General features: G+C 32.2%; 2 protein-coding genes across 2 annotated transcripts; both read right to left on the bottom strand.

Annotated features, from left to right (window-relative positions):
- Positions 1-1,968: 1,968 nt before the first annotated feature.
- On the bottom strand, positions 1,969-2,484 carry LOC133035946 (uncharacterized). Its single transcript, XM_061112396.1, has one exon. It carries the CDS (start codon positions 2,482-2,484, stop codon positions 1,969-1,971), a length of 516 nt encoding a protein of 171 aa, XP_060968379.1.
- A 1,998-nt stretch (positions 2,485-4,482) lies between these two features.
- LOC133035652 (uncharacterized) lies at positions 4,483-7,579 on the bottom strand. The gene is made up of 3 exons (XM_061111708.1): positions 5,010-7,579; positions 4,795-4,885; positions 4,483-4,717 (listed from the first exon to the last, which is right to left on the bottom strand). Exon 1 carries the CDS (start codon positions 7,481-7,483, stop codon positions 5,738-5,740), a length of 1,746 nt encoding a protein of 581 aa, XP_060967691.1. The 5' UTR covers positions 7,484-7,579; the 3' UTR covers positions 4,483-4,717; positions 4,795-4,885; positions 5,010-5,737.
- Positions 7,580-9,784: the final 2,205 nt, after the last annotated feature.

Genomic DNA, 9,784 nt, shown 5'->3' on the forward strand with positions numbered 1-9,784 from the left:
TAGTAGCAGCTAAACTCTTTCAATTTACTTCATAATCATCTTAGGATCCCTAACCCTTATTGAGACCCTAAGACCTAAAAAAGATTTTGATATGTAATCTAATAACAACAAATAAGCTCTGCAATGCTCCTATAACTTAGAAAATCAAAATTTCCTTTAGAAATAAACAAAATAATGAAATAAGCAACGAATAATATTTTTAATATACCCACTATGATTAACTTTTAAGGGGTTTACTCAACAATATAACAGCACATAATCCAACTAAGCTCGTGGGGCTCAATAACGCAAAAATTTCTTTGAAAACTTTTATTTCTCATGAAAACATAGAACAATTAATCATATTACCCTAAATAATTAGGGGCAAGCTATAAAAATATGCGCAAAAGCCTTGAAAGGCATCAAAGCCAACAAAATTGTGACGCAACAAATCTTCACAATGTATAAAATATTAATTCGCTAACTAATTGACCAATAATAAATTTTTACAAAAATAATAATAGAAATAAATATAAAGACTATTATAACTTAATGTAAAATTAAATAAATACATAAATAAATATATATAATAATATAATAAAGTATAAAATTAGTAATAAAATCACGTAATTAATGGACTTAATAAATTTTAATAAATGTCGTTTCAAACCACCAAATATAATCAATATATAGTATAAAGAAAAGCACAAAACATCTTAAGTGACATCCTAATCTTCTTCTATTCTCTATTCTCTATTTTTTTTCAATTTCTATTTTTTAATACATATATTTTTTATTTTAAGTAATTAATTCATTTCAAATTGATGTCTAGCCTTAATACTATTGGCCATTTGATTATTATGTATTTTATTCTTAATTATATGTGTTATTTGAAAAGACCATCTATCATTAATTATGTAGATATTATTTTTTTTCAATTATATATTACTGATAATTTCACACTAATGTTTATATAGATATTCTTTATTTTATTTTTTCATTTTTTTTTAACTTTTTTAATTATTTATTTTTAATTAATAAAAAAACAAAATAATAAATCAATACTTTTTCTATAAAATATAAATAATTAATAATCAAAATCAATCAATATAGCTATATCTATATATAAAGAAAAACTTTGAAAAAGTGATGTGGCATCTTCTACATCTAGGATTTTAATCTTTCAATTTTGTAGTCTTTTCACAATATTATTCATATTATTTACTTTTATTATACGTCTATCTATCTATACATAAATATAATAAAATGTACCTGAATTTAATTTAAACTCCATAACCTCTCATATTAAAAACATTATTTATTCTTATAATTAACATAACATTAACGTGATAAAATAGAATAAGTTACTTTTTATAGTTTGAACTCCATAACCTCTCATATTAAAAACATTATTTATTCTTATAATTAACTACAACAGATATCATTATTATCGGCGGAAGCATCCGCCGGTAATAAGTAACTGGACCGCCGGTAATAATTAATACCGGCGGAATCCGCCGGTAATTATCCGCCGGCATTAATTGGTCGATAAAAATGGTTATTACCGACGAAAGGGGGAATCCGCCGGTAATAATATTAATACCGGCGGATTAATAGTGGTGGGGTCCGCCGGTATTAATATTTTTAAATATTAAAAAATATATATTATAATGATAAATACCGGCGGACCCATCCGCCGGTAATATTAATTTTAAATATTAAAAAAAAATAGTATTCTGATTATTTAATATAATTAAATTAATTATAATAATTATTTTATAAATAAATATATTAATTAGAAATAAAATATCAAAATTAAGAAATTAAGCATTAAACATTAATTAAGAAATTAAGTATTAAAATTAATTTGTCCATTACAATAAAAATTATATTATCTTAAATAAAATTAAGAAATTGTCTTTAAATAAACTTTAAAACATAACACATAATTAAAAAAAACCTAACTATCATTGTTCAAATCAGTAAATTCTAAAAATTCGTCTGCATTTGAGCTAAGTCTTGAACCATCAATATTCTCACGGGATTGAGCCGGCGGGGCAGGGTAATAAGGTTGTCCAGTCTGCGGCGTAGGCAAGATCTCCACATATTGTCGAGGGTGGGGGCGAACCAAAATTGGTTGTTGCTGTTGTTGCTGACTCTGAGCACTGAAAAAGCCTCATACATAGGCTGTTGTGGAGATCCTCCCATTTGACCATACACAGGTTGTTGCTGCAACAATGACCCAAATTGACCGTACACAGGGTATGGTTGTTGGGATGAGCCTCCAATATTACCAACCATAGGTTGTGTCTGAGATCCTCCAGCGGCTTCCGAAAAAAATATAGGAGGAGACTGCGAGGGAAGCCCGAACATGTAATGCAACTGAGGCGATTGTGAAGAGCCACCAGACATGTTGGGAGAATGTTGTTGTTGTTGTTGAAAAAACTGGGGCTGCTGAGGCGATCGTGGTTGTTGTTGTTGTTGTTGTTGTTGTTGTTGTGGCATTGACGTTGGAGGGGGGGCTGAACTGGACGCGCTACCTTGCGGTTGTGATGGTAAAAATTTTTCTAAAAAATTATTAAACCGCGGGTCATGCAGAGACGGGTCACTGGAGGTGCCAGACTGATCAATCTTATCACGCATTTTTTAACATAAACTCGGCGAAGACTCCCATATCTTCCGGAGTAATGGATGAGGTCGGTACTTGTGATTGAGCTCGACTTTGAGTACTAGAACTTGATGTCGAGCTGCCTTTCAATTTATAACCCAATCCTCTTAGATAGTCCGACCGGCTCCCAAGAACTTTATTCATAGCTTTCAATTGCTTGTATTTGCTAGCAGACCCATCGCTGGAATCATCTTCTGTATCCGTCATGCTAGCAACCTCTTCAAGCATTTTCTCCTGATCAAATAAAATATTAGAAATACAATAACAACAACATGCATTAGTTGTAAAAAATTATTAAAAAACATATTGAAACTTACATGTAGTTCTTTGCATGTCTCGCTGATCCAAGTGTCTTCTGTTCCTTTTTTGAGGTGGCCTTTCTTCCAAGTATCAATTACGTAGTCTTCGGAGACGTCCTGTTTAAAAATAGAGTTAGTTTGTGCTTAGTAAAAGAAATTTCTAATAGAAAGTTGATAATTTTACTTACATGTTCATTTCGAGACGCTGCCATCGACCTTGAGCCTTGCGTTGACAAATACTGCATTTCTCCTCTATTTTTCTTGTTTTAATTTGAACGCGCCCTGAATTTTGGGCTCAAAAATAAGTCAATGATTTGCTTCCAACTCTCGGTAGTGCAGTGATCAGGTACTGCTTCAATAACACTTGCCAAATCATTTGGATCCCCGGAATAATGTTCCCGAAACCACGTGTGCCTGATATTCTTTCTCTCAGAATATCTTCTCTTCATCTCATGATAAAGAGTGTTCATCACTTTTTCAGGCTCAGGATGGCCATCAATATCGTACAAATACTACAAACAAATAGTATTTGTTAAAAAATTATGTGTTAATTGAAATTAATTATTTGAAACATTAAACTTGTTAATGTGTTTTACCTTCATTTTTTGTACAATTTGGTCTTTAAAGTGTTGAGGAATTTCACTAAAATTCAAGTAGTGTCCTGGCAACGTAATTGTGACCTCAACACCCATTTGACGTACAAAAGCTGAACTCTCCTTACCAACCACTTTGCCTGTCACGGCATCAAGTTTTAGTGGTAATGGTTTCCCTGCATCACGCCTTCTTTGCTCAACATCCAAGTTGGTAGCAAGGCCACGCCCCTTTCTTCTTGGCGGTGGAGCAGTCTGACAAGTAGGCGGTACCCTACTAGGGTCCGGTGGATCGGTACCGCCCCCGTCTCCACCATGATAAGTGGATACATCAGCTGACATTACTTTTTTTTTAAAAAAAAAAAATATTTCATTTATAAGTAATAGTAAAAATAATTTAAAATTAATAAAGTTAACTTGAAATAAGAAATATTAACTTGCAATTAATAATTGTATGATTTACAAAATAAAGTGATTGAAAATTAATCATCAATATCACTATCATTATTAACTAAATGATCATTCACATCATCTTCACAAAGGTCAACTAAAATTTCTTCGTCAGATTCTTCAGTAGCATCTTCGTCGTCCACGTTGCGGTCATCTTCGTTGACAGGCGAACTAGGTTCAGTGCCAATGTCTATAGGAGGTTGATTAGGTAGCAAAATTAACTCCCCAAGATCAATTTTGACGTTAGGATCATCATCCACGATATCCCAAATTTGTCGGTGATTTACATTCTCAACTATTTTCCAATTTTTCCCTCTCAATAAATCATCGAGATAAAACACTTGCTTTGCTTGACTAGCAAGTATGTATGGGTCATCTTTATACCATACACCACTGACATTAATACTAGTGATAAGGTTCTCGACGATTGTTTTCTTCCGTCTTGGATTTGTATTGTACCACTTGCACTTAAATAATGTGACAGAGTAAACACCAGTGAAGGTTAACTTTAGCACTTCAGTGAGTGTGCCGTAATAATTAAAACCTTCTGTTCCTGCCACAAATACTCCACTATTTTGTGTGCTCCTCTTCTCATCTCTTTTGGTAGCCATAAATCGAACTCCATTCACAATACAACCTTCATAGTAAGTGCCTAAGTGATCAGACCCGGATGCTAAAGCTAGCAACTCTTTGCCATTGTCTAATGATCCAGACTTGTGCAAGTCATATATCTATAAAAATAAATACATCATTAGAAAATGACAAACACCACTTAGATAATAAATGTTTACAACACTTATGCATTCACCTTCTTGTGAAACCACGGACGAAAATATTTTTTGTGTAGGACATTATGATCTCCATTCGGGTAATTTTGTCGGATCACTTCCAAGTGTTCACTGTAAAATAAAATAAATTTGAATTGATTGATTGAAATTTAAGTTGTAAAAAATAGAAAAATAACTACGGAAAAAAACTCACTCTAAGTAAGCTTGAATTTCAGGTGAATTGTTGAATATATACCACTCTACTTGTTCACGAGATGCGCGATCAAGTGGCCGGAGATTGCCTTTTGTGATGGGTCGACATTGAGATTGAAACACAGAAAGCTTACGTGGGACAACCTCATCTTCATTACGATCAAGACGGTTAAACCTTGTTTCAACCCCCTTGAAATACATTGAACAAAATGTCAAAGCCTCATCAATCACGTAACTTTCTGCTATCGACCCTTCAGGACGTGCTTTATTTCCTACGTAGTTCTTCAATTTTTTCATGTATCTTTCAAATGGATACATCCATCTCATAAAAACAGGTCCACCCAAAATTGCTTCTTCAGGCAAATGAAGGACCAAATGAATCATAATGTCAAAAAATGCAGGAGGAAATATGGACTCCATTTTACACAAGATTAAAATAAGATCTTGTTGAGCAACCTCCATGTCTTTAACATTTATAGTCCTTGAACAAATTTGCCTGAAAAAGTTGCACAGTTCAGAGATGGTGGTCGATATAGCGTTCGGGAGAAACTTGCGAACACCAACAGACAGTAATCGTTGCATTATTACATGGCAGTCGTGTGACTTCAATCCGATGCCATTTGTTAAATTTTCATTTACTTTTTTTTTCAAATTCGAACAAAAGCCATCGGGAAATTTCACATCCTTAATAAATTTACAAAATTGGATCCTGCCATCAGGTTTAAGCACGTAAGGTGCACGAGGCTTCAACAACTTTCCCCTCTCGTCTTCCTAAATCCACAACGATTCTCTGACGCCTAGCTTCTTTAAATCATGTCTTGCATTGGTAGTGTCCTTGGATTTCTCATTGTCCAATATTGTGCCCAATAAACTATCACAAACATTCTTCTCAACATGCATGACATCAATATTGTGTTTAAGAATATTTGAACACCAATAGTCAAGCTCGTAGAAGATGCTTTTTTTCCGCCAATTATGATTTTCTGCAACTCGCCTACGTTTCACACCACCAAAGAGCTCATGATTTCCAGGGAGGTGGGGTGGGAGTTTGTTTACTTGTTCTAATACTTCTTCACAAGTAAAACGTTTTGGAGGAGGTATTCTCTCAATTTGTCCGTCAAATTGAGTATCCCTTCTCATTCGATGGTTATTTGGCAGAAATCTTCTATGACCCACGTAAGATGTCTTACCAATTACTCGAATAGAAGATGTATCTTCATTGCAAGTAGGACAAGCTTTATATCCCTGACCACTCCAACCAGACAAATAACTACGAGCAAGAAAATCATTCACTGTCCACAAAAGAGCTGCACGCAACTTGAAGACAGTGTTGGTTCGACAATCTCTCGTATCTACTCCATTAACCCACAACTCCTTCAACTCATCCACCAAGGGTCTTAAAAATATGTCTATGTCCATTCCGGGTGATTTATCTCCAGGAATTAGAATGGTCAACATAAAATTATTATCTTTCATACATAACCAAGGTGGAAGATTATAGTTCGCCAAAACTACAGGCCACATACTGTAAGCTTGGCTCATATTGCCAAATGGATTAAAGCCATCAGCAGCTAAACCGAGACGAACATTTCGAGGTTCACTAGCAAAATCAGGGTGTTTGGCATCAAAGTCCTTCCACGCTGCACCATCCACAGGGTGTCGCATCACACCCTCATCTTTTGATTTACCACTGTGGTGCCATACCATGTATTTAGCCGTATGCCTTGAAGTATACAATCTCTTCAGTCGCGGAATTAATGGAAAGTAACGCATCACCTTATGAGGCACCTTTTTTGCTCCTAAATTTTCTGAAGTTATCCATCTACTAGTGCCACAGACTGGACATGAATCTTCATTTGCATGTTCATTGTAAAATAAACAGCAATTGTGCTTGCACACATGAATAGACTCATACCCCAATCCTAATTTTTTCAATTTTTTCTTGGCATCATAATAGTTTGATGGAATTTTATTTTCCTTTGGAAAAGCAAATTTTAATAACTTCAGTAATTCATCAAATATGTTGTTAGGAATCTTTCCCCTAACTTTCAAATGCAATAACTTTACCAAAAAGTTAAGAGAAGATATCCAATCACAACCAGGATACAACTCGGCCTCAATTTCTTCAAATAATTCGTCGCGCCATTGATTTGCAACTGGATTATCATCCATTTCGAATGACGGCTGAAGGAAGTCATCCACTATTGGAATCATCTCGTCTATTTCAGTATCATCATCAGCGTCATCATGGTCGTTCATTGCATTAGTGGCACTAGATTCTGCTTCCCCGTGGTATGTCCACTTTTCGTAACCAGTAAAAAAACCCCAATCGAATACATGTGCTTTCACAACAGGTAAAGTTTGAAGCCTATTGTTCACACATCTTACACATGGGCACCTAATTCTACCATCACAATCTTTACATTTCGAGGCCATCTCCAAAAATGCATTTAGACCATCCCAATATTGTGGACATCTACGATTTCGCAAAGTGGTCCAAGACTTGTCGATTGTCATCTAAAATTTTATGAAGACATAAGATTTAATAGTATAAAGAAAAATTTAATGATAAAATTTTATGCAATTTTATGCAATTTTATGATATTTTATGCTATTTTATTAAAAACAATTATTATTATTTTAGTACTTTCACAATTATTTATATATTATTAAAATAAACATTCTTTATTAAATATATTTTCTATTTTTAATTTTTAAAGAAATATTATTTAATATTATTTAAAAAATATTTTCCTATATTGAATCTTTTTCTTAAAAAAATTATAATTAAAATTGTGAAAGAAATTTTAATATATTACATCTAAATATTATTTTTTTTGAGTTTATATTTTTTTCAAGTATATATTACAATAAAATTTTTATTTATTAAATTTTTTTATATTAAAAAGATTATTATTTTATTAATATTTTCTTTTATATATTTTAATGTTAAAATTATATTATTTAATTAATTTTTTAAAGAAATATTATTTAAAAATATTTTCCTATATTAAATCATTTTTTTAAAAAAAACTTATAATTAAAATCATAAAAAAGTTTAATTCTTTACATTAAAATATTTTTTTTTTGTTTTTATATTTATTTTTCAAGTATATATTATATTAAAATTGGTTTTTATTAATTTTTTTTAAATTAAAGAAATTATTATTTTATTAATATTTATTCTTTACATATTTTAATGTTAAAATTTCATAAATTTTTTGTTGTTAAATTTTAAGTATTAAAAAAATAAAATTTAGATTTTAAAATCTTATTTAATATTTACATGAAAAAGTTTATTTTTTTATGTGATAAAATATTTAACTTATGAGTATTTTTTTTTTCAAAAATTTAGATTTATCTTAATTTTTTTATTACATTTTTTAAAAATAGTCAATTGTATATAAATTTTATACATATTTAAAAGTTGTTTATTATTGTAAAATATTAATGACACAAAATTTTTACAAAAAATTTAATACAAAACTCTATAAATTACATTTATTTTTTACATAATATATATAACAATATATTAACTATACAGTATATACAGTGTATATACACTATATAAAACAGTATATACAGTGTATATACTGTATATATACTGTGTATATTATATATACAGTGTATACACTGTACTATATACACAGTATATAAACTGTATATACCGTATATAATGTGTGTACAAATTGACAATATCTACAAATTTTTCATTCACAACACACAGCATATATACAAAATATATAATTTACAGTACACAGTATACACAAAACAGCAATTAAAAATACACTAAACTAAAATTTTTCAAATATAACACATTTTCCATTCACAATACACAGTATACATACATATATAATATTTTTTACAGAAAAAAATTATTTTTATGAGATATATATACAAATATTGTAAGAACTAACCTCCAAATATTTAGTACACCAACCGATCCCGACGTTTTACTCAGAAATTTCTTCCCCACAGATTATTTATCCCAAACTTTAAAGATGGAGAAAAAAATTAGATATTAAGAAAAAAAATAATATATGTAAAACAGAGAAAAAAGAAAAACGAAATCATTACCGATGCACTGGCGGTGGTAGATGGGCGGCGCACTGGCGGTGTCGGGGAAATGATGCCGGAGAACGGGGCGGATTGTGTTTGAAAACGGAGAGGGGAGGTGGAATGGAGAAGGTGGGGGGGAGTGAAAATGGAAAAAATGGTATTCTTGAAATGGGGAGGGGTTTATATAGATTTTTAATACCGGCGGGACCCGCCGGTATTAATTGGGTTCCGCCGGTATTAATAAAAACGGTCAGAATCCCAGATTAGTACCGGCGGGTCCCGCCGGTATTAATCCGCCGGTAAAACTAAATTCAAAAAGTTGGGCGGTAAAAATCCCGCCCACTTTTTTCGAGGCGAGATTCCGCCGGTATTAATACAAACCCGCAGGTAATAATAAATTTAAAATAATTTTTTTTATTTATTTAATAGAATATTAATTATATAGTTATTACCGGCGGATGGCTATTTCCGCCGGTAATACCCCTATTAATACCGGCGGGTGAGTTCCGCCGGCAATAAACCCGCCGGTAATAACTATATTTGTTGCATGAATTTACGACGCAGACGCCCGCCACCGGCGCTGGAACCTCCTCGAACCAGGATAGCTCATCGTCTAACCGCAGAGCATGCTTTGCCAAGCCATGGGTTGCTAAATTCTCAGAGCAAACCACATGGGGCAAAACTGCCCCCGAAAATTTAGACAATAAAGCTAAAACATCTTCAAACAACGCTCCAAACTTGTTGAAATACATTTTTTCG

Source organism: Cannabis sativa, chromosome 3 (assembly GCF_029168945.1).
Source record: "Cannabis sativa cultivar Pink pepper isolate KNU-18-1 chromosome 3, ASM2916894v1, whole genome shotgun sequence".
In the NCBI taxonomy this organism is placed as follows: Eukaryota; Viridiplantae; Streptophyta; class Magnoliopsida; order Rosales; family Cannabaceae; genus Cannabis; species Cannabis sativa.

Excerpts from the sequence above, each read along its gene's own strand:
- LOC133035652 (XM_061111708.1), bottom strand. The coding sequence starts at position 7,483 with ATGACAATCGACAAGTCTTGGACCACTTTGCGAAATCGTAGATGTCCA.
- LOC133035946 (XM_061112396.1), bottom strand. The coding sequence starts at position 2,484 with ATGCCACAACAACAACAACAACAACAACAACAACAACCACGATCGCCT.